The sequence below is a fragment of the Mobula birostris genome, chromosome 1 (assembly GCF_030028105.1).
Source record: "Mobula birostris isolate sMobBir1 chromosome 1, sMobBir1.hap1, whole genome shotgun sequence".
NCBI lineage: Eukaryota > Metazoa > Chordata > Chondrichthyes > Myliobatiformes > Myliobatidae > Mobula > Mobula birostris.
This window is the reverse complement of record NC_092370.1, coordinates 184,674,153-184,699,003: the sequence shown is the minus strand read 5'-3', so window position 1 is coordinate 184,699,003 and position 24,851 is coordinate 184,674,153. Positions and strand designations below refer to the sequence as shown.

At 39.6% G+C, this 24,851-nt stretch overlaps 1 protein-coding gene across 4 annotated transcripts in view; it reads right to left on the bottom strand.

Moving 5' to 3' along the window:
* g2e3 (G2/M-phase specific E3 ubiquitin protein ligase) overlaps positions 1-24,851 on the bottom strand; it is an 80,461-nt gene that overhangs the window by 40,502 nt on the left and 15,108 nt on the right. The window contains exons 3-8 of one of the 4 annotated variants that reach the window (XM_072267185.1): positions 22,154-22,248; positions 10,160-10,261; positions 8,536-8,660; positions 6,682-6,853; positions 5,475-5,581; positions 3,864-3,980 (exon numbers count right to left, since the gene is read on the bottom strand). In XM_072267185.1, the coding sequence (XP_072123286.1) occupies positions 3,864-3,980; positions 5,475-5,581; positions 6,682-6,853; positions 8,536-8,660; positions 10,160-10,261; positions 22,154-22,248 (718 nt within the window). Of the gene's footprint in view, positions 1-3,863; positions 3,981-5,474; positions 5,582-6,681; positions 6,854-8,535; positions 8,661-10,159; positions 10,262-22,153; positions 22,249-24,851 lie in introns of those variants that run through there. The other 3 variants (XM_072267186.1, XM_072267192.1, XM_072267200.1) reach the window with 3 other exon arrangements.

Here is a 24,851-nt window from a genome sequence, read left to right as displayed (position 1 = left end):
GAACTAGAGGTCATGGGTTAAGGATTAAAGGTGAAATGTTTAATGGGAACATGAGGAAAAACTTCACTCAGAGGGTGTCAGCAGAAGTGGCGGATGTGGGTTCGATTTCAATATTTAAGAGAAATTTGGATAAGTACATGGATGGGAGGGGTATGGAGGGTTATGGTCTAGGTCCAGGTCAATGGGACTATGGAGATTAATAGATCAGCACTGACTAGATGGGCCACAGGGCTGTGCTGTGGTGTTCTGTGACTCCAGGGTGGACTACCAGAAGTGATGCCTTTTAGTTAGTGTGTGGCACTCATAATAATCCAGAATTGATATTGTATTTTTTTAAATTTATTCCCTTTCTACTGCAAGTCATACTGATGACTGATAGGTAGTGATAATATGGCTGAGATTTGTGGTGCTCCAAAGGAAAATGGATTAGTCGAAAAAAAATTACAGACCACAAGGTTAGAACAGGACAGTGTAACTAGCTGTGCTGTTCTTGCACAGAGCTGGCCTTGACTTGTTGAGCTGAAGACTTCTTCACTGCTGTCAACTTCATTTTTTTTGATTATACTTCTTCTCCTTCATCTCACTGGCAAAATGCAACATCTCAGTGGCATCCTTTTCACTCATATTGATGGTTCTAAAAATGCCTTTTGGTCCCCCAAACAATGGAACTGCCTCTGAGTACTGAATTTCTAGGTTTCACTGTATTCCTTCCAACTCACTTATGTTTAACTAAACTGTCATTACACTGAAATGGGAAGATCAGGCAAAAATAACACAGGCTTAAAATATATAAATGAAAAACCTCAGGTTTTTGCAGCACTGGGACCAATTCTGGGGAAAGAGATACTTGTTCATGCAGAATAACTGCTGTGTAATAGGACTAGATCTGGTGTTCTAGAGAGAAGTTCACTCACATGGTTGGGAGCAAATAAAATAATGGACGATAAAAACCAGCATATGCTGTAAAAAAAAAAAGTGGAATAAGGTGCACAAAGGAATGGGAGAGATCATTTATTTAGCAATACAACACAGAGTAGGCTCTTCTGGCCCTTCAAGCCATGCAGCCCCAGCAACCCCAGAACCCCAATTAACTCTAGTCTAATCATGGGACAATTTACCATGACCAATTAACCTACTCAGTACATCTTTGAACTGTGGAGGAAACCCATGCATTCCACGAGGAGGACATATAGAGGCTCCTTACAGAATGGTGCCAGAATTGAACTATGAACTACAGAATGCCCCGTGCTATAACAGTATCACGCTAAATGATACGCTACCATGAAGATAAATGGGAAAAGAAATGGATACTTTGGGAGAAGACAAACATGCATACATGCTTTTTAAACCCACTTTTGTGAATCATGGTGAATAAGAATTAAGATGAAGTTGTGATTTACAAAAACATGTCAAGATTAAGCACTTATTGTCATGCATGTTCAGAAACCACAGGAGAAAGGAAAAAAGAAAATAGCGGGTGCCAATGCTAACTGCGGAACACAGTGCTAGAGATGAGATTTTCTTGAGAGATCTGTATAGAATTCACAATTACTTGGAAGCCAGAATGGAACCTATACATTGGGCTCCTTCATAGGAGAGCAGAGGAACAGATGTTCAGGAATTTACAGAAATGAAGAACTGTGTTGGTGAAACTGGGTGATCCCAGTTTTGACTGGAATAACAGATAGGTGCATTGCAACAAAGGGAAAGTGGGATGAATCAAAAGCTACTTATGTATTGGCGCACAACAGCATTGACACATTTACAGATGACAGAAATCTTATAAGCATAGCAACGAATGAGATTAGAATATACAGGAAGAAAACAGACAAGCTGGTGAACATCCAGCCAAAATGAATTTATCTGAGAGAGAGAATTGCAAGGTGCTATGGTCTGGATGTTCAGAGACAGAGACGTATACATGTACCTGAACATATCGCTGCACGTGATAAGCATATAAGAAAATGATTTTTTGTGCTATATTAATCATGAAGAGCCAGCGAGAACAAAAGCAAAGATATTTTATTCAATCTGTGCAAAAAATATAAGAAATTAATTTCTGGACTGAACACAGAAGTTTTTAAAGTGGGCATGAAAGATACCAGAACTGTTCAAGGGATGATGCATTGTACCTCTAAGATTAGAGAAGAAACAAGGTTGAGTAATGAGCAAAAATGAAGTACAACATCATGACTGATCGGTTTAAAAATGGCAGATTGAGGCAAACTGTTCCCATTAGCAGATTCAATCATAGATGAGGGGACAAAGAATAAAAACTTTGGCAAAAGATTAAAAGGATGACCATAAGATATAGGAGCAGAATTGGGTCATTTGGCCCATCGAGTCTGCTCCATTGTTTCATCATGGCTGATCCAATTTTCTTCTCAGCCCCAATCTCCTGCCTTTACCAAATATCTCTTCATGCCCAATCAAGAATTTATCAACCTCTGCCTTAAATATACATAAAGACTTGGCCTCCATAGCTGCCTGTGGCAAAGGATTCAACAGATTCACCACTCTCTGGCTAAAAAGATTCCTCAACTCCATTCTAAAAGGATGCCCCTCTATTCTGAGACTGTGTCCTCTGGTCTTAGACTCTCCAACCATAGGAAATATCCTCTCCACATCCACTCTCTCAAAGCCTTTCACCATTCGATAAGTTTCAATGTCTCACCTTATTCTTCTGAATTCTAGTGAATATAGGCCCAAAGCCATCTAGTGCTCTTCATATGACAAGCCATTCAATCCTGGAGTCATTTTCGTGAACCTCCTTTGAACCCTCTCCAGTTTCAGTACAACCTTTCTGAGATAAGGGGCCCAAAACTGCTCACAATACTCCAAATGAGGCCTCACCAGTGCTTTATAAAGTTTCAACATTACATCCTTGCTTTTATATTCTAGTCGCGATTGGTTAATTGGCTATGTCACTGTATGACTGTAAGATTTGAACTCTCAAGTATGATAGAGTACCAAAAGCACACTTTACTTCTCAAATGATAACCTCCCAGAGTAAATGCCTGATATTTTACTGACCCACAAGTTGAATATCCATTCAGTTGTCTACCCTCAAAACCCAAACTTACTTGAAGCAAGCCCCACCCTATTACTTTGCCATCCTGTTTCATCCCGCTGCCAGGCTGACCTGTTAAATCTGTCAAGTTGAATAAATATTTATGCCTCTAATATTCATTTATATTTAGAAATAAATTTTTAAAAAATTAAATAACAAGGACATTAAAAAATAATTAAATGTAAGTAAATTAAGTACATGATATAAATGATCTTGTAACTGGATTTCTCTCCATATGTTCCACCCCCCCCCCCATTAAGATGAACAAGACACACCTAGTGCAACACTAACAGGCAGGTTTTCTGGTCTAAGTGCTATGGAATCTGTGGATATTATCACCATCCGCTAATGGACTCCAGGAGTCCAATGTTGGAACGCAACTGCCCAAGGATTATAATCAATTATGTGGGTATTCAAGACACTAGTCTTCCACTTAGCAGTCCTAAACTTCTGCAGTTACCTGGGTAAAAGTCTGCAGCTCAGAGTAGAATTCTTGGATTTTTGATAGACATTCCAAGTAAATATTTCATAATCCAGAGGCATTAACCATTTGAGAAGGAACAGTTAGGCACGGATTAAAAAAAACAGATCACTTCAATTTCATACTTACAGCAAGCTTCCATGTGTAGTGTATATACACTGAGATTTAATTAGAGACCTCATCAGAAAATAACAGTTTTACTCAAAACCCTATTTTATTTTGTTTTAAGGAATTCAGTGTTGTGACTTTTTAAAATTAATTTCATCTGGTTAACATCAGATATTTTAAAATGCAAAATAAACAGGATATTACCCTTCAGGTTCTGTATATTCTCGTCCATCTTTACAGAGGCATCTTCTTGCGTCACATCGGTGATAACGGTGCAACAATTCCGCAAATGCATTTTCTTCAAGTTCCCAGGAAGCATCCCTGCATAGAATGAAATGAAACAGTTGGTAATAGAGGAACAAGTACTGCTGCATAAAGAGTGGAAATGAGGACAGGCTTTCTGCAATGAGCAATACAAGTTCATAAAATATCTAAAATCAACACTTTCTAGATTCAAAACTGCAATACTGTTTTCATCTCCAGGCATTCAAATTGGAAAATCAAAAAAACCTAAATTCTCCCAGTGGAATAAAGGGTCGAGTCAAATTATTATTGTAAAGTGAGGGAAATGATGCAACATAATTAAAATAATGGGAACTAAAAGAGGAAGAATCACTATAAATTAAAGTCAGTGCTGTGCAATCACGCCTATTCCTCTTAAATTTTCTTGTGTTGTATTTATTCATTTCTTTCATCCAAGGGAGTAAAAAATTTTTATGTTTCGTCTTCATCACAATATACAAGTAATAAATTGGGGAAATGTGGGAGGATATTGCCCAAACACTAAGATTGTATACATGTATGTACAGTCAAATATGCAATCAGATCAATGTGTATTGATCTATCTGATGGCCTGGTGAAAGAAGCTGTCCCAGAGCCTGGTGGTCCTGGCCTTAATGCTGCAGTACTGTTTGGCAGACAGTAGCAGCTGTACACTTTGTGGTTGGGGGGTGGCTGGAGACCCTGATGATCCTCTGGGCCCTTTTTACGCAGCTGCTGCTGTAAATGTCCTGAACAGAGGACAGTTCACATCCATTCTCTGCAGTGCCCAGTGATTGAGAGTAGTACAGTTCTGGTACCAGAAAGTGACACAGCCAGTCAGGATGCTCTCGATAGTGCCTCTGTAGGAAGTCCTGAGTTCGACCCATGTCGAACTTTATCAGCTGTCTGAGGTGAAAGAGGCACTGTTGTGCTTTTTTCACCACACAGCTGGTATGTACAGTCCAGGTGAGATCCTTGGTGATCTGTATACTGAGGAACCTGAAACTACTCATCCCCTCAACTACAGTCCCACTGATGTCAATCGGAGCTAGTCTGTCTCTGTTCCTCCTGTATTCCATGATCAACTCCTTCGTTTTTCGACATTGAGGGAGAGGTTGTTTTCTTGGCACCACTGTCAGGACGTTGACTTCTTCTCAGTAGGCTGTCTTATCATTGTTGGAAATAAAGCCCATCAATGTCATGTCATCTGCAAAGTTGATCAGCAGATTGGAGCTGTGTTTGGCAACACAGTCACGGGTGTATAGGGAGTAGAGGAAGGGGCTCAGGAAATAGCCCTGCAGGGCTCCTGTGTTGAGGATCAGAGGGGTAGAGGTGAGGGTGCCCATCTTTACCACCCACTGGCAATCCAACAAGGTGGGGTATAGGCCAAGGTCTCTGAGCTTCTTGTCGAGCCTAGGGGGAAATTATGATGTTGAATGCTGAACTTAGTCCAAGAACAGCATTCTAACATAAGCATCAATTATCATTGATAAAGAATTATCCCTAATAATTAATAAGCACAACAAAAACTTTAACTGATTAATGCAAACATACCTTTCTGGTACATGGATCCCCAATCGCAACATCTCCTTTTGGAAGTCTTCCTTATTACTGCAGATGGTGCACTTGAAGAAGAACACTCCAGCACTCAGTGCCTGATGCTACCAAAAAAAACAATTACATTCAGCAACAAATAATAAAAATTACAGGTAAAGACAGCATTTTTTCAGGTCGCAATTATAACTTTAAGGGAACGTGACAAGGCTGGTAGCTTAGTATACCATGTGATAGAGGAGAATAATAGGTAAACTAAATAAGAATAATAGGTAAATTAAGTATACCTTGGTGGGGCATACTGCAACACGAGTGAAAATTCATCGCAAGTCAGAAGAATGTTGCAGTGGGAAAGGATACACGTTGGTAAAAGGCTTTGGTCCATATTAATGAGGTACAAATATTGGAAAGCAAAAAGCAAGTTGGGGAATGGAAAAGCATAAAGATGTAAAAAAGCAACAAAGGATATTGGTTTGAAAAGGAGTCAGAAACAACCAGGTTGCAATAATGCACAAGACTCAATGAAAATGCCTTCAGTACTGAATGATATATTTGACGTACTGAGAAAAACAATTGAATTATTCTCAACTTGACTTCATTTTAGGATAGATTAACAGCCAATATCCATTACAAATTTGTAGACCACAATAACTATTTTGAACACATCTCCTTCTGCGCTCGATCATGCAAGGACCCTGCTTCATTTTCCAGTTTCTGCCACTCCAACATATCCTCTCTGATGACAATTTCATCCACAACAGTACTTATGAGATAAATTCTTTTGTCCTACACTATAGTTTCCCCTCCACAATAATCAGCAGGGCTCTCAATCATGCTTAATTTCCTAGCTCTCACTACTTTCTGTACCCCCCTTCCCCTCCCAGAACAAAAACAGGATGCCTTCAAGCCTCTTCCTCCACCTTACGTGCTTCCAATTCAATAGATCATCTTCTCCAATACCAGTGAGATGTTTTTCACTCTTAACATTCCCAAAGGAGTGTTACCCTCCATCATTTTTAAACTTTATCCTGGTTCTGATCAAAGGCTATCAACCCGAAATAGTCTCTCCATTTTTGCCTCCACATGTATTGCTAACCTGCAAAGTACCTTCCTCAATTTCCTGTTTTTCTTCCAATTTCCAGAATCTGCAGTATTTTGAAAATAATACCAAGAACAGATCACGATTTTCTTTTTAACTTTCACTCACCTGCAAACATTGCCTGTGAAACCATGTATTTTTACAGCAAGGACTCTTTAAGACATCATAGGAAGGAAGAGGGTCAATGGACTCTAAACAGACAGCACATGTATTAGAACTGCCTGACCATATGGATGCACATGGTATCTTTTGTACAGGTTTATGTTCCCAACAGTAAGACCTGGAAGGTTAAAGGAACAGGAACACTATTAATTCAATTTACAAGGTTTGCATAAAGGATTTTCCCACACAAGCACAGGAGAAGTAAAAACTTTCCTTTTACATCATCTCTTCCACCACTTGGGGACCCACCAATCCTACCAAATAAAGCAACTTGCCTTGTTTCTATTTTAGTGTACTACATTCAGAGTTAATAATGTGGTATCTCTACCCTGGAGAAAAATTTGATAACCACTGATAGAACATCTGCACTGAGTCCACTAGAATGACTTTCATCTCCCTGTTATTTGCCAGTTTAATTTTCCATCTCACTCTTACCCTGACATGTTTGTAGCTTCCCTGTACTGTTAAAAGGCCCAATTCAAGCTCAAGGAACAAATCCTCATCTGGTGAATGAGCACTTTGCAGTCTTCTGAACTCCACATCTAATTCTCTAATATCTAATTCTAATTCAGAGCGAGTCATTTCTCCAGTAAGTTTTTTTTTAATTTCAGGTTGAAATTATTTGAATTGAAATTTGTCAGATGCCCTGAATTCAAACTCTGGTCTCTGGCTGCAAATCAAGTAAGCTTGGTAATCAACACTGTATAATTCGTGTGCAATTATCCTCTACTCATTCTTTTCTTACTGGAATAATCTGTTTTTGTTTTTTCCCCTGCCTGTCAAAATATCTTAGCTCTTTAAAAAGACTGCTATTTCAGTAAATTGACTTTTTATTGAGTTCTACAAGTGATCCAAACTCACATGATCACACTTGTCAATATTGTTCCTTTAAATTATTTAATATTGTTTCTCGCCAACTAATCATTATTGAAATTATTCTATATATATATATATAAATAATTGAACAAGAATAGTTAAAAAACATGGAAAAGGTTCTTGAGTTCACGTTGCAATTTTAAGGGTGACTAATATGATACCCAGGGGAAAACTTGTTCTATTTGAAGCAAACATTCTCAAGAAAAGGCAATAAATGCCGCCATGCTGGTGTAATTCATAGAGACACCCCTCCCCCAAACAAAAAACTTTAAAATTAATAGCCTTGTCCACATAGCAAGTTGCATTTATTTGCTTTTCAGTAAAATGACACTGCATAGAATTACACAATTTTTAAGAAACAAGAACAATTAGAACAAAGAAAAGGTCAATTTTAGTGCAAAGTGGTCATAGCATTGCTAAACTAACAATTAGGGTTTTGCCAGTTAGTTCAAGACACACATGGTTGAAGGGAAGGAGCTGCTTTGGAATCTGGTGACATGGGACTTGAAGCCTTTATACCTTCTGCTCAAAGAAGACAACACGTGACGATATTTGTGACAGTGTCTTGGGCTACTTTAATGTTGAAATCTGGAATTCAAATTGATCTGCAGAAAAGATGAACATCAGTTTGTGAAGCAAAAAAAAAATTAAAAGACAAAAGAGGAAATGTGATGGGGCTTCTGTTTTCAAAGAAGCAAAGAGCTGGATATCATTTGAAAAGAATAAGGACAGCAGGTTTGTAAAGCAGTCAAGGAAGACTTTTGAAAAAACGTGGTGCCATGAAAAATACTAGATAACATAGGTGACAGAAAATAAGTAGGGTTTTCAGTAAGTGGGTTGGAATAAGTTTGAGAAGCGGGCGTAACTGCAAAAGATGATTGCAATTAAGTTGTACCTGTTCATTTGGAAAACGTTTAAACTTACGGAAACTGTCCTGTAAACTGGAAAATACATTGATTCTCCACACCACAAGGAAAATGAAAGCTCCTCCGACATTTTCTAATGGCACAGCCTATTGATGCCCCACGCATCTTGCACACCCGACATTTCTACAAAAATAAATTGGAAATGAAGCATTTGATCCCATATATCTTTGAAATAAAATCCAATAACCTGAGCAAATATAAAATGTAAATAGGCTGACCCACCTCATGACTGAGAAGAACAACATAGAAGGAGGGGGAAGAGGCAGTGGGTGAAGTAATCAACCACAAATTATAAATAATAAATAGCTGCTAACAATTTCAGAATTCCTGTGGTTTAAATACATGTTTATATTTGTCAAAGCAAACAAATCAACTGCTGCAATTTACCAATCACTGGATCCTGTAATTTTATATTAATTAATTTCATAGGCAGAAAAGTAAATTCAATCCTACTAAATTAAACTTTGTAAAGCCCAGGACTTCATGGAAAGCCTGATTAAATGTTACATTCAACAGTAACGTACATTTATATTTACATTTCAGTGTCAGGAGGCTGATGAAAATTAAAAGATGCTGGTAGGACGAATAAGTTTTGGGGAGTGAGACAATGAGGCCACACAAGGAGATGTTTGAAAGGATGAGAAATGATCAATTAAAAAGGGAGGAACGACAAAGAACAACTTTTCATTAGCAAACAACAGGAATTCTGCAGATGCTGGAAATTCAAGCAACACACATAAAAGTTGCTGGTGAACGCAGCAGGCCAGGCCAGGGTCTCGGCCTGAAACGTCGACTGCAGCTCTTCTTAGAGATGCTGCCTGGCCTGCTGCGTTCACCAGCAACTTTTATGTGTGTAACTTTTCATTAGCTAAGTTTTAGCAAAGCCCTCAATGAGATGAGGTTTCTGGTTGTGGTCAAGGGAGAAAATCATCTAGGAGAGTTTTATAATTGTCAAATGAAGCTGAAAGACCTTCGGTAAGAGTTTCAGATGCATACAGACTGTGCAGAAGCAGAAATAAAGGACATCATGAAGTGGAGGTTGGTGCTTACTGTTACAGAGAAAATAAAAGTTCAGAAGCTGAGCTCACAGTTGGTAGAACACTGAAATTTACCCAAAGTAATGCAGAATTTGGGATTGAATCAGTTAAAGATTGAGAAAAGGAACACCAAGACTGTTAATATTAATTTTTCACCTAAAAGTGGACAGAACCACAAATACCATAAAATGGGTGCCAAAATCCTATTCTACATAATCAAGAATGGAAGTACCCTATTAATTTACTGAAAACTTCAAAACAGAATGTAATTACTCCCTGCACCATCATTTGATGGTGACACTTCACTATTTAACTAAATTTTCCTTATGATGCTTATGCCATCTGCCTTGTACAAACTGCAAGTGGCAGCGTGGCCTCTCATTACTATATCACACTTTAGCTGATTGCTATTCAAATTGTACCTACTCCATGTGTTCTTCTATGTTTCTATCTGTTAGGAATCTCAAAAACCAGTATGACCAAAATGCCATGCCATGATTGACTGTTGCCCTCTACAATTTTGGAATTTCAATTGAAATGGAGCATTGTGGAAACCAGTTTAATAAAATTGTGCATTATACTTACCATTCTTGAAGCTCTAGAAATTTCCTTTTTGATATCATGAGCCAGAAATCCATAAATTCCTTCATTCTCTTCTCCACGTTGATACAAGCCACTTGACATAATCTACAAAGTCAAATTTAACAATCATTTTGATTTGGAGACCACAAGATAAAATTCAATACAAATTATAACTTTTCAAAAATCTTATTAAAAAAAACTATCAATGGTACCCAATGCCTTTTTAAAAGGATGACTACAACATCTTCAGAAACACAGTTATCATAGTTATAAGGGATCCTATGCAACAAAATATCCTCATCCAAAATATGGTTTACCATACCCATCCTCCAATAATGGCTTGCCAGCATCATCCTGATCTGTGGGTTCATACTAGCCATGTTTCATTCTTAATCAGATGATCATCCACAATGCTATCTCTTCCAACTCCTACAATGCTACCTATCATCGACAATCCACGTGCTAAAGCAATAACTTAGCATGAGGAAATGAATATTCAAATCAAAACGTAAATATGAACAGAAACATTTACCCATCTAAAAAAATCTTTTATTAATTTTTTTATTGCAACACCCAACAAATTACATTCAATACAACCAATTGCCAATTACATTTTGACTGTTTATCCCAGCCACCCCCCCTCCCCTCCACCAACCAACTCAATAGTAGTACATACACAGACAAAGCATTCCTATTTTAACAAAAGATCTCTTAAGTTAGATATCAAATTTGTCCACATTGTGTTTGGTCGTGCATCATTTACTCTTGCTGATGAAAGTTCCAGGTATGAAATGTCCAAAAAGCTCCGAAGCCAGTGAATATTTGAAAAATCATGGGGGAGGTTTCCAACGCTGAACTACAATCTTCTTAGCTGCAGTCAGGCCTGCCAGCTCGATTTTGCGTGTTTTTTCCATAAGGGAAAGGTGGGAGTCATCATTTAGAAGATGTACAGCTGGGTCCATTGGTAATTGTACCCCTGTTAGTTCTGTAAGAGTACTGATAATCTTCCCCCACAAACCAAAAACCCCTGGACATTCCCATACAACATGTATAAAAGAGCCAATGGCTCCATGGGGGCAAAATGAGCAATATGGGTCAGGAACCAGTCCCATTTGATGTCTAATTCTCGGTGTTAAATATGGTCTATGACAAAATTTCAAGTGTATATATCGATGATTTGGGTTTTTCGAAGCACCGGCATCATCATCCCAAATCGCATCCCAGTCTAAGTCTTGTCCCAATTCAGATATGTCCCTATCCCAGGCTTTCATTCCTGATGTGGGCATATATTTCTGGGAGTTTAATTTATCATAGGTATATGACACTACCTGTCCTGGAGCACTCTGTATCCAACTTAAAATGGGATGGACCTTTAAATCTGACCCCCAGGGAACGCTGTAGACTTTACAAGCTGATCTTACTCAAAAGTAGAAGAAAAGAGAGTGTTTATCAATATCATATCAAGATATCAGTTCTTGAAAGCTAAGGATAGTACTTGCCCCATTAATATCTTGAAGAGTAGTAATACCTTTATCCTCCCAAGTGAATGGTTTCCCCCCAGAGAGAAAACGATTATAGTTCCATAATGGAGATGATTTGCACCATACGCTTTTAAGTTTTAGGAATTTTTCTGCTGCTCTAAACACTTGTAGCATATGGGTTGAAATTGGACCGTAATACAAATCAGATTTTTTGGTAGACATACCTATCAGGAGAAAGTCTTTCAACTTTATTGGCGCTATTAGCTCTTGTTCTATATTTTTCCATGATGAAACTTTATCTTCCTCCATCCAATAGCTAAGACTTTTTAATACAAATGCCCAGTGATACAATTTAAAATTTGGACATGCCAATCCCCCAGCCGACTTTTTGAATTGTAGAGCTGACCATTTTTTATTGGGTCATTTATCATTCCAAACTTACCATTCCTTACCATTCGTAGTAAGGAGTCCAGTTTTTGCCAATATCCTGCTAGAGGTGCAAGTGGGATCATTGAGCTGATAAAATTAATGCGGGGTAAGATGTTCATTGTAATGACCGATATACGGGCTGGGACTGATGCTGGCAGGTGTCTCCATCTATTAATATCTTCTTCTATTTTTTTTTCAAAATTAAAGAGTAATTTGTTTTAGCCACAGATGATAGGGAAGTATTAACTTTAATACCCAAGTAGAGGACCTTATTTGTAATCTTAATCTGGGGAGGGAGAGACACCTTACTTTTATCCGTATTAATCAGCATCAGTGCTGATTTTGACAAATTAACTTTGTATCCTGAAAGAAATCCAAATTGCTCCAGTGTTTTTAAAACATAGGGGAGAGTTTGTTGAACATTTGCCATATAAACTAGCGTGTCATCCATGTAGATATCGAATGTGATGTTGTACCTATTGTAATAGGGGAGATCTGAGAAGAGTTTCTAATTAAATGTGCGAGTGGTTTAATAGATATAGTAAAAGTTAAAGGAGACAAAGGGTCCCCTTGTCGTGTGTCCCATCCTATGTCAAATAACTCTGAGAAACCTCCTCCCACACATAACCGGGCTGAAAGGTTAGCATACGGTGTTTGAATCATATTGATAAATTTATCGCCGAACTTAAATTCTTTTAGAACTCTCCAAAGCTATGGCCATCCAAGGCAATCGAACGCTTTTTCAGCATCTAGAACTAGCAGGCCACAGGCAGGCGGGATTTTATGTGTTGCACTCAGTATGTGTAAGAGCCGGTGAGTATTATCAGATGTGAGACGCCCCCTGATAAAGCCAGTTTGATCTGGGCTAATTATTTTCCCAACTACTGTCTCAAGTCTACTGGCTAAGACTTTGGAAAATATCTTGAGGTTGGCATTTATCAAGGAGATTGGACGGTAACTGGCACACTGCAAGGGGTCCTTACTGGGCTTAGGTATAACTGTGATCAGGGCTGTGTTTAGATCTCTATGGAAAGCGCCATTTCCAAAAGCATAATTTAATGTTTCTAACCATACTGGTCCAAGAATATCCTGAAGTGCTAAAGTTCCACAGGTATGCCATCTATACCTGGCGTATGGCCCTTATTTGTATCTTTGACTGCTTTAAGTAGCTCATCCAGTGTAATAGGAGAGTCTAGAGTTTTGGTGTTCTCTAATGACAATGTAGGGAGGTCTAATCCACTAAAAAAATCTGTGAAGTCATTCTCAGAAGGAACTGAACCACTTGTATACAGCTCTTTAAAGTAATTCTTGAATGTCTCGTTTATTTCCTCTGTTGAAGATACTACTCCACATTCAGCACATCTACTCACTAGTATAGACCTTTTAGCTTCCTGTTGTTTGAGCGTTAGAGCTAAAAGATGGCTCCGTTTGCTGCCTTCTGCGTAATACTTATGTTTAGTTATATGGATCATATATTTTGCCCTGCTTCTCAATAAATCATTTAATTCCGCTTGTTTTGTTTTGAGCTCGTTTTCTTTTGTTATGGTGTATCTCCTTTTGAGATCATTCTCCAAAACCTTACATTCTTCTTCTAGGGTGGAAATCTTTTGAAGCTGGTTTTTATGTAGGTGGGAACTAAAATATATGGCATTATTTCTTAATAAACCCTCAATGGAGGCCCAAATCACTGTCACATCTGAGACATTATTTTTATTTAAATTTATAAATTCTGTCAGTTTTGTTCTCAGTTGTGATAGAAATTAGTCGCTTTTTTTTTTAGAAGGGTGGAGTTAAACCTCCACCTAGTAGCTTCATTTTCAATTTTGGCATAATTAAAAGCAGATATGACTGGGTTGTGATCAGATAGATGTATGGGCAAAAATTCTATTGAGTGTACTAAAGGCAGCACATCGGAGGATATAAGAAAAACAACAGGAATTCTGCAGATGCTGGAAATTCAAGCAACACACATCAAAGTTGCTGGTGATCGCAGCAGGCCAGGCAGCATCTGTAGGAAGAGGTGCAGTCGACGTTTCAGGAACGATGTGGAATTAAAATGTGTGGCCACTGGGAGATCCTGCTTTCTCTGGCGGACAGAGCGTAGGTGTTCAGCAAAGCGGTCTCCCAGTCTGCGTCGGGTCTCGCCAATATATAAAAGGCCACACATTTTAATTCCACATCCCATTCCCATTCTGACATGTCTATCCACGGCCTCCTCTACTGTAAAGATGAAGCCACACTCAGGTTGGAGGAACAACACCTTATATTCCGTCTAGGTAGCCTCCAACCTGATGGCATGAACATCGACTTCTCTAACTTCCGCTAATGCCCCACCTCCCCCTCGTACCCCTTCTGTTACTTATTTTTATACACACATTCTTTCTCTCACTCTCCTTTTTCTCCTTCTGTCCCTCTGAATATACCCCTTGCCCATCCTCTGGGTTCCCCCCACCTCCCCCGTCTTTCTTCCCAGACCTCCTGTCCCATGATCCTCTCGTATCCCTTTTGCCTATCACCTGTCCAGCTCTTGGCTCCATCCCTCCCCCTCCTGTCTTCTCCTATCATTTTGGATCTCCCCCTACCCCTCCCACTCTTCCTTCAGTTAGTCCTGACGAAGGGTCTCGGCCTGAAACGTCGACTGCACTTCTCCTAGAGATGCTGCCTGGCCTGCTGCGTTCACCAGCAACTTTTATGTGTGTTGCTTGAATTTCCAGCATCTGCAGAATTCCTGTTGTGTACGGATTTATAAAAGCGGTTTTGAACCCTGGGAATGTCATTTGGTGTAAGATGTATTTTCTGTAACAGCACGATATCTATTTTCTTTCTGCGTAGGAAATCTAAAACCTTTGATCCCTTGTAGGGAGAGTTTAATCCTCTAACATTAAATGATACAATAGTAAAACTTTCTAATTTATCTGTGTTGCTCAGCTTCCCCTGGATCTGTTGTTGTAAGTTGGTGGTGGAGCCCTGAGTTACCCACTTCCCACCCCCCTCCCATCACCCCTTGCTTTGTAACATCCGTGAGTGTTACTTAGCAATGTCAGACACTGAACATTGACATTAACTGCCCCCCTCTAGCACCAACAAATTAGAAAGGCAAAGCAGTTCTCATAGACAATCATATCAAAGAGACAAGAAAAAAGCAACCTGGACAAACTCCTTAACCTATATAATTAAAACCGTTTCCGTCTCAAATACAGTGTAAAACAATCAAGATCCCAACAGCTATCTTGCAAGAAACTGTCGCTTTAATAGACTGGCGCTTAGCGATGGCGCCAGTGACATCTTATCTGGTGCCCAGGAACATAAACAAGTCTACTGGAGACATAACGTTCTAAAGTTATTCAGAACAACCTGCTGTTTTTCAGCTTCATTCTTGATGAAGTATTACATTTGGGTATATTGAATATCACCTTAAAACTCTGACCTGCAATACTCAGAAACAAATTGGCCCTTTAATTAACTAAATACAAAAGTGCAGCGATTGACTTTCCAATAAAAGAATAACCAGAAAACTTCACACCCAGGACGTTAACTTGTCCATGCCTGTTAGATTGCACATACAGGCTGGTCCGAGCCTGTTAATGCAGTTCCATCTCCTCCCGAGGGATGTGTGGACTTTGCCCAGGGTCTTCTACCTTATCTCCCAGCACCAATGACTTCAGAGCTTCTTTCGCTTCCTCTGCCGAGTTAAACGACATCTTCATGCCCTTGATATTTACTCTCAAAATCACCGGATAGAGGTAGATCCCCTTCTGTTGAAGCTTAGCACGGATCTCCTTGCATCCCTGCCATTCTTGCATTGTGCTGGGGCTGTAGTCGGCTAAGAACTGCAGCTGGGTGCCATCAGGGAGAGTAGGTTTGGCTTTCCTCACGCCCCCCAGGATAGCCTGCCGGTCGGTGTACCACAGAAGCCTAAAGTCTATGGTCTGCGGTCTTGAGGTGTTGTTGGAAAAGATCCTATGTGCTCTATCGATCTCCAATGGAGTGCTGTGGGAATTCTTGAGCGCTGGAATCCAATTAGGCAGCATCTTCTGGAGGTAACCTCTTGGATCATTGCCCTCAGCGCCTGTCAGTAAGTTGACCAGCCGCACATTGTTTCTCCTGGATCTGTCCCCCAAGTCGTTTAGCTTCTTCCATATCTTAGTCACCTCCGCGAGACAGGAGTTAGTAACTTTCTCATTCTTGCATAAACAAACCTGAACGTTGTCTATTTTGTTGAAGACCGTGCTAAATTTTTTTTAGCATGGATGTCCGCTTGCTCCTCTAACGACTGGAGAATGTTGCCATTCTCTGCCATATGCTTCTGTACGGGGTCGAGAGCTTTTTCCAGCGACTCCTTAGCATGTGGGCTACCGCTTTTTGCAGCGATTCCATCTCCGTTGCCATTGTTTGCTTAATTAGCATAGCTATTTCCTCGGATGAATTGCTAGCTTGGTGTCGTCTGCTAGTATCTTGTTTCCTGGTTGAATTTGGATCTTTTTTTGAAGTCATGTCTTTAGATAGACCTTTCCCCAACTCAACCTTGTATTAAGACCGTCTATGAGCCCTAAAGAACTTGAAAAAGAAAGGTTATATATCAGCGCTCAGTGCTGTGCTGCCATCTTGCCTCGTGCCTCACCGGAAGTCCCTAAAAAAAATCTTATGTTTAAAAATCTTACTGCTTCTACAGATTATACAGCAATTGACTTGCATATATTTGACAATACCATTTCATCTGAAGATCCACAATCAAAGAAACCAGATAATTCAGTTACAATCTGAGTGGCTGATGAAATAAAATCAACATTTCTGTTCAAATGCTTTTATTGTATTTACATAAATGTTTGGTACTGCACAGTAGCTAGTAGAATAGGCACGTTAAAGCTCCAGCAATCCAGGTTCATCCCTAGCCTCCAGTGCTGTTTGTATACAGAGTATGCATGTGTTCTTCATTTTCTTGTGGGTTTCCTCCGAGGCTTCCAGTTGACACCCAGATACAAAAAAAAAAGAGGATTGGTGGGTTATTGCCACTGAAAATTGTCTACAAGTGTATGAACTGTTAGAGTAAAATGGGATTAGCATAAAAGTAGTGCAGGTAAGGAACTGATCTTCAATGCAGACTTGGTGAAACTCAAGGCTGCTTTTGGGCTGCGTGACTCTGACTATTGTATTAATAGTGAGAACACGTGAGAAGACAGCTGAAACGCCTCAACCCAAGCAAGGCTGCAGGACCGGATGGTGTCAGTACCAGGGTGCTCAAAGCCTGTGCCCCTCAGCTATGTGGAGTACTTCGCCATGTCTTCAACCTCAGCCTGAGGCTCTGGAGGGTTCCTGTGCTGTGCAAGATGTCCTGCCTCGTCCCTGTGCCAAGGACGCCGCACCCCAGCGGCCTCAATGACTACAGACCGGTGGCATTGACCTCCCACATCATGAAGACTCTGGAGAGACTTGTTCTGGAGCTGCTCCGACCTATGGTCAGGCCACACTTAGATCCCCTCCAGTTCGCCTACCAGCCCCGACTAGGAGTTGAGGATGCCATCGTCTACCTGCTGAACCGTGTCTATGCCCACCTGGACAAGCCAGCGAGCACTGTGACGGTCATGTTTTTTGACTTCTCCAGTGCGTTCAACACCATCCACCCTGCTCTGCTGGGGGAGAAGCTGACAGCGATGCAGGTGGATGCTTTCCTGGTGTCATGGATTCTTGATTACCTGACTGGCAGACCCAGTACGTGTGCTTGCAACACTGTGTGTCCGACAGAGTGATCAGCAGCACTGGGGCTCCACAGGGGACTGTCTTGTCTCCCTTTCTCTTCACCATTTACACCTCAGACTTCAACTACTGCACAGAGTCTTGCCATCTTCAGAAGTTTTCAGATGACTGTGCCATAGTTGGATGCATCAGCAAGGGAGATGAGGCTGAGTACAGGGCTACAGTAGGAAACTTTGTCACATGGTGTGAGCAGAATTATCTGCAGCATAATGTGAAAAAGACTAAGGAGCTGGTGGTAGACCTGAGGAGAGCTAAGGTACTGGTGACCACTGTTTCCATCCAGGGGGTCAGGGTGGACATGGTGGAGGATTACAAATACCTGGGGATACGAATTGACAATAAACTGGACTGGTCAAAGAACACTGAGGCTGTCTACAAGAAGGGTCAGAGCCCTCTCTATTTCCTGAGGAGACTTGACGTCCTTTAACATCTGCCAGACGATGCTGAGGATGTTCTACGAGTCTGTGGTGGCCAGTGCGATCATGTTTGCTGTTGTGTGCTGGGGCAGCAGACACCAACAGAATCAACAAACTCATTTGTAAGGCCAGTGATGTTGTGGGGATGGAACTGGACTCTCTCACGGTGGTGTCTGAAAAGAGGATGCTGTCCAAGTTGCATGCCATCTTGGACAATGTCTCCCATCCACTATATAATGTACTGGTTGGGCACAGCAGTACATTCAGCCAGAGACTCATTCCACCGAGATGCAACACAGAGCGCCATAGGAAGTCATTCCTGCCTGTGGCCATCAAACTTTACAACTCCTCCCTTGGAGGGTCAGACACCTTGAGCCAATAGGCTGGTCCTGGACTTATTTCCTGGCATAATTTACATATTATTATTTAACTATTTATGGTGTTATTACTATTTATTTATGGTGCAACTGTAACGAAAACCAATTTCCCCCGGGATCAATAAAGTATGACTATGACTAATCACAGAAATAGTGAATGAGGCATGCAAAATTATCTTCTTTCAATATTGGGCCAAATGGTCCGGTTCCAAAAGAATAACCGGAAAATGGATCACTTTTCATAATAGAAAAAAAACTAGGCACCCCAATAATCAAGGAATAATAGGAAAGGACCTTCCACCATCAACTTCCTCCTTTCCATCCCCCACCTATTTATTTTGGCATCTTCCCCCTTCCCTTCAGTTTTGAAGAAGGGCCTTTGGCCCACAACACTGATTCATTTCCACGGATGCTGCCTTACCTGCTGAGTTCCTCCAGCATTTTTGTATGTTATTCAAAATTCCCAGCAGATTTTCTTGTGTTTACAATTGGAAAGGAACTACTTAGAACATCACTAAACACCAAACATATCAATGACCTGTCATAAAATTCTCTGGATCAGATAGATGTCCAGCATCATAGAGTCTTCTTGGAAACAGCTGGAGACAGTGGATGCATTGTTGTAATCAATTAAAAATTCTCTCTATTCCAGGCATGATTGAAAAGCTATAAATGCAAGGCCATAATATAAGGAAGAAAGGGGATGCAAAGCCTGAAAGTTCAAGCCAGCTACCTTGACACCTGTCATTGAGAATATACTGAATTCACTGAGGTGGGAATGAGGCCATTTAGAAATTAAAAAGATGATCAAAGTCAATATTGTTTCGAGAGGGGAATAGTGTTCCACAAATCTGCTCACGTTCCTTCAGAATGTATTAAACAGTGCAGGAAGGAAAACCAATGTTTTAATTTTTAGAAGGCATTTGATAAGGGACCACATAAAAGATTATTTTAGAAGGTTAGGGAACCAACTACATAAAAATTCTGAGCAACTGGAGTGATTCTCCTAACAGAAAGGAAGCTTAAGGATAGCAAGAGATGTTCAAAAATCACGTAGAAATAATGGGAAAAACTGTTTCTAATGACAGAAAAATCTCAATCTTTAATAAAGCTCCAATAATTCATGATTATTCCAGTGAACATAAAAACAAGGGATTTTTTTTGGACATGGCAAACCTTGAAGATAAATGTTTTAAATGCTTTAAACATAACCATCCACATTGTGAAGATGTACATTCATATTCTACCAGAACTGTGGGTGTAGTTACATCTACCAATTCTATCGTGGATAGACATTTCTGCCACAGGATGAAATCAAGATGGCTGTGCTGGTTTCCACACTACCTGCTAAAGACCCAGTCTGGCAACTACTGTATATCCTTCAGTCAGCACTGTTATAACCAACCCATTCCCATTGGGAGTACATTCTGTAGCCTTGCTATAATTTAATTGGCCAAAGGAGGACAACGGATGGTAATCCAGAGGAAGTTTTGCCTTGATTCTCTAAGAATGGAATCAAAGGACTCCACATCTGTACACCATTCATTGCTTTTGGTGGGTCCTATTTGCTAAAAGGATAGAATAAACCAGAATTATTATAGAGAAGTCTGTTGTATTGTCTGCAAAGCAAGTTCCTGTGACTACAACGAGATCAGGCTATGAGACAGACGTTAATCCTAGATATATGATAAGGTTAGCTGGTTGGCGAAAAACTCAAATCCAGTTTTTAGGATTAATGCCAAGTAGTCCACCTGGTTTTATTCATGTTCTGTGAGTTGAGTAATGGTACGAGCCAGTTAAGAGTCAATCACATGGGGCACCTAAAGTCTAAACCAGGTAAGGATGGCAGATTGCATCCTAATTCTGAATTCAAATTCCACAGTTGGTTTGGCGGCATTTCAATCAAGAGTTCTGGATTGTTATTCAGTCCAAACATACGGTTTCCTATTCCAGTAACTGCAGCACTGATCAAGTGGCAAAGTCCTAAAATCAGAACTGGCAGCCACCACCTTAGCCCAGACTCTTATCTAAAGGAACGTGGCTTATTGTGGACTAGATTTCGGAGTCAGCTGACACAGAAAAGCACCCTCATGTCTTTGATATCCCAGGACAATTTGTACTGGGAATAGAGTGAAAAATAAAATCCTTGCAAGTCTCATCACATGAACTTAATCAATTCCCACAATTTTTGTTTCGATAATTGCAGGAAGTTGGAACTAGTGATTGAGCTGAACAAAGTATGAGGGGTACTGCAGCAGTAAAGTACATTTGGTGTAATAATTGCTGGTGTACACACTAGCTCTATAGTCACTGATACCTTTTACATCCTCAGGGGTTCACGACAAGAGTTGCCTCAATTTGGAGTAATTCACAAATAACAACCAGATTTCAAGTGGCACAATCATAAAGCCTGTTCCCAGACCACTGACGGCCAATTGTACTATTAAAGACCTATAAAGACCATTCTACCCTCTCAAGATATCCCTGATGAGATCAAATCTACGTCCCATTCTGCACTTCAATGGCTTGTACACATTATAGGCAGCCAACAGTTCTTCATGGAACTGACAGATGGCCACCAATGTGATCTGGCCCATTAGATGCTCATGGAAAATCCAAACTTGAAATACTTGTTTTTCCTAGTACCCAATTGTTATGCTGCTTTACCCACTGCTTTAAACAGGTAACACAACTGCCTCTCAGCTCCAGTAGTGCAGGATCAATGCTGACCTTGGGTGCTGTGCAGACATTTGCATGTTTTTCTTGAGAGTGCAAGGATACTTTGATTTCATCCCAAAGTGCTGGTTGCTAGCTAAATCACTACCAGAATAGGGGTTGTTACCAGGCATGCAAGACAGAATATATTATAGTAAACAGAATAGATTACATGGGATTCCTGGCAGCTGGTAGTCTTGATACCGAAAGCCTCCCATGTCATATGCTGTTGTAGGAAAAAAGAATGTTTCCTACCTGTCCTAATGTAGTAAACTCACGCTGGAAGAATATAATTGATGCCATTCATATGTTGGTAACTTGCTTAAATATGCATTTTATTACACTAATTTGAAGCACAGCAAAGCATAGAATAGCGGACACCAGTCAGCCTGATCCAGTCCTCCTTTCATGGGACACTTTCTGGCAAAGCATACAACTGGGCATCATAACAGATTCTCTTGGCAAGTGTTTTTAAAGTAAATACAGGTCAACCTTCACTAATCCGACTACCTGTAATCCGGTTCCTTCGATAATCTGGCACTGATTATGCTTAATGTGATCCTTCTGTAATTCGGCATTTTCACTAATCCGGCACTCCTCAGGTCCCAATGGTGCTGAATTAGTGAAGGTCAGTCTGTAGTAGGATAACAATTCATCTCACTCATTCAAGGCTAACAATCAAACATAGGATGTTTTGGCCTAAATTTTCAACTTCAAAAATACTTTTTAGAAACAAAATCCCCTAGGAGTATAATAACCATTTAAATTCAGTTAATTCATTATACTGAAAATAGGAAAATAAATTAAAAGGTGGCTTAAACCTACTAAGCAGTAGTAATGCACAGTTATCCCACCATCACAGGTCTTCTTCTCGCCATACTTTTCTGGGCAGTCATCATTCCGTCGACAAAATGCACAGGCTACAAAAAAATAAATCCTCAATTATCTGAGTTAAAACAGTGTAAATTAATGACTGAAAATGTTTCAAATGAAAAGAACAAATCTGCGTCAGAAAAATCACTTTGGAAGATTTTCACTATTCCGGCTTTATTTTTCTAGCTAACTTTTTCCAAGCAGCAATTCAATTTCAATTGAGGAGAGTTTATGGAATAAAACTGAAGAATTTCTTTTTTTGGAGGTTCAAGAATCTTTTTAATACTCTATCCACAGTTGTTGTTGAGACTCAACCATTGAATATATTAAAGGACAAAAGGCAGATTGTTGCTTTATAGAAGTTTAAAGTTATGGGGAATAGGTAGGAAAATGAAAATGAAGTGCAGATCAGGTAAGAGCCAACACAGGGGGTCACATGTCTACTGTTACTTATGGCTTATTCCAACATCTGCGTTATTTTACTTCCTTATGCTGGGTTAGACAGCTTTTGATACTTATCACATTCAAATATTTTCACAGCATTTACAACAAACAATATAGAAATGATCTAATCAATGAGGAAGTAAAGATACAGGTGAATCTGAACAGTACTTTAGTTTCTCGCCACTGGTTCAAAGCAATAACAATACAACTTTTCTCAAACAATCCCAAAGAGAAAACAGATGAGAAAATAACTGAAATAGTCCAAATGAAAATTGCAAATGAAATTGCACATATGCATTTCTCAAACAAGAGTCAACAACCCTTCAAATTTAGTGACATTACTAACATCTGTTTCAATATCATAAATTCGTGATCATCACTTCCAAAATTACAACTGAACCTATCAATAAATACCATCCCTAGAAATTCAGCTCATGGGCTGAAAACAGTTCAGTGAATCACTTCTGGTCGAAGACTTTCCACTATCTAGAAGGAACAAGTCCAGAGCGCGAGGAGATGCTCTCCACTTGACTAGATGAAAGCAGCTCCAAATGTATGTAAATAGGAACAGCATAGATTGGCATCTTGGTCAGTGTGGACAATTTGGGACAAAAGGCTGTTAGCATGCTGAATAACTCTTATGAATTGCTTTGAATTATCAAGTTACCAGTTACTAAACCCATAGGCCTCAATTTTGCTAATCAACATTTGAGACATATGAATTAGCAGAAACTGTATTCTTAGCCTTTCAAGCCGACTCCATAATTCAGTAAGATCACAAGCTGACCCAACAGAAATCTTAACTCTACATTCCTCTATTTACACAAACCTTTCATAAAAAATCTCTGCCTTAATAATCAAACACTATAATTCCGCAGTACCTTAGAGAAGAGCTCCAAGTCTCAAAACTCCAAAAGGATTGCTTGCTTCACCCATGTTTCAAATAAGTAGCCTCTAACTCTCTCAAAAAAAACCTTAGTAGAAATCCTCCCTTGAGAAAACATCCTCTCCAAGTTGCCCATGTCAAAACCACTCAAGTTTATATGTTTCAACAAAATCCCTTTGTACTCTTCTAAACTCCAGTAGATACAACCCCCAGCCTAATCAAACTTCTTTCATAAGAATACTCCAGGTTTTTGGCTAGTAAGTCTCCACTAAGCACCTTCCAGAATATTAGTGTTCTTTCTTAAATACTGTACTGTCCTATAAATATAATTTCACTGATGTTCTATATACAGTGGATTCCAGTCAACTGGGAAACATCAGGACCTGTACATTTTGAACCAATTAAGCGGCTGCTCTAATTAGCCAAAGTTTCATGAAAATAGTTTTAAAAGTATTTTAAAAAATGAATAAATTATGTATTTAAATGAAATACAAAACAAATTAGAACACTTATCAATACTACTATAGTGCTATAAAACAGTGTCTTAGTTCCCAGTAGTTCTCGATGGAGAAATTCATCCAGTGTAACTGCCATGTTCTTTTGACTGACTGTAAGTGAACAAAATCAGTGCAATCACCTAGTGCAGATAATGGACTGCCTTCATACAATCCTTTTGAAGATTACATCCTCCAAATCTTCACTTTCTTTGTAGCATTCAAGATGATTGTCAATGCCTACAAATTCAGTATATTACTTAACTCGAAGTAGTGAAATTTTCACTCTCAGCCGGTTCTGACATCTCCAAGACTGAATGCCTGAAACCTCAGTGAGCAAGACAGTTCTGAACTTTCTTACTATTTATTTCTCACGAACTATCAGTGACAAAAATCACTACTTTTTGAACACAAACACATGAAGCTGACACTATTTAAAAACTACTCGCTCTAAGAATGTTGTCATGTTTAACTGCCTCAAAAGTGTCCGTGACTGACGCAGGTTAAAAATCGCTCGGCAACAGTCTCCTGTCCTAATTAAGTGGCACAGTGTCCCAAATAAATGAAGAGAACCCTGGCTATTTTCTTGATTAGATTTTGTTCTTTAGGAGTTGTCCCAAATATGTGGCTACCCTGATTAACTGATGGCCTAATTAACTGATCAACTGTAACTGAAAGATAACCCGCCAACTTTTGTATTAAATTCCACGAGTAATTCTCATCACATTTAATACATTTCCTAATACTTGCTATACAGGTTTCCCCCACTATCCGAAAGTAGAGCATTCCTATGAAACCTTTCGTAAGCCGAAATGGCGTAAAGCGA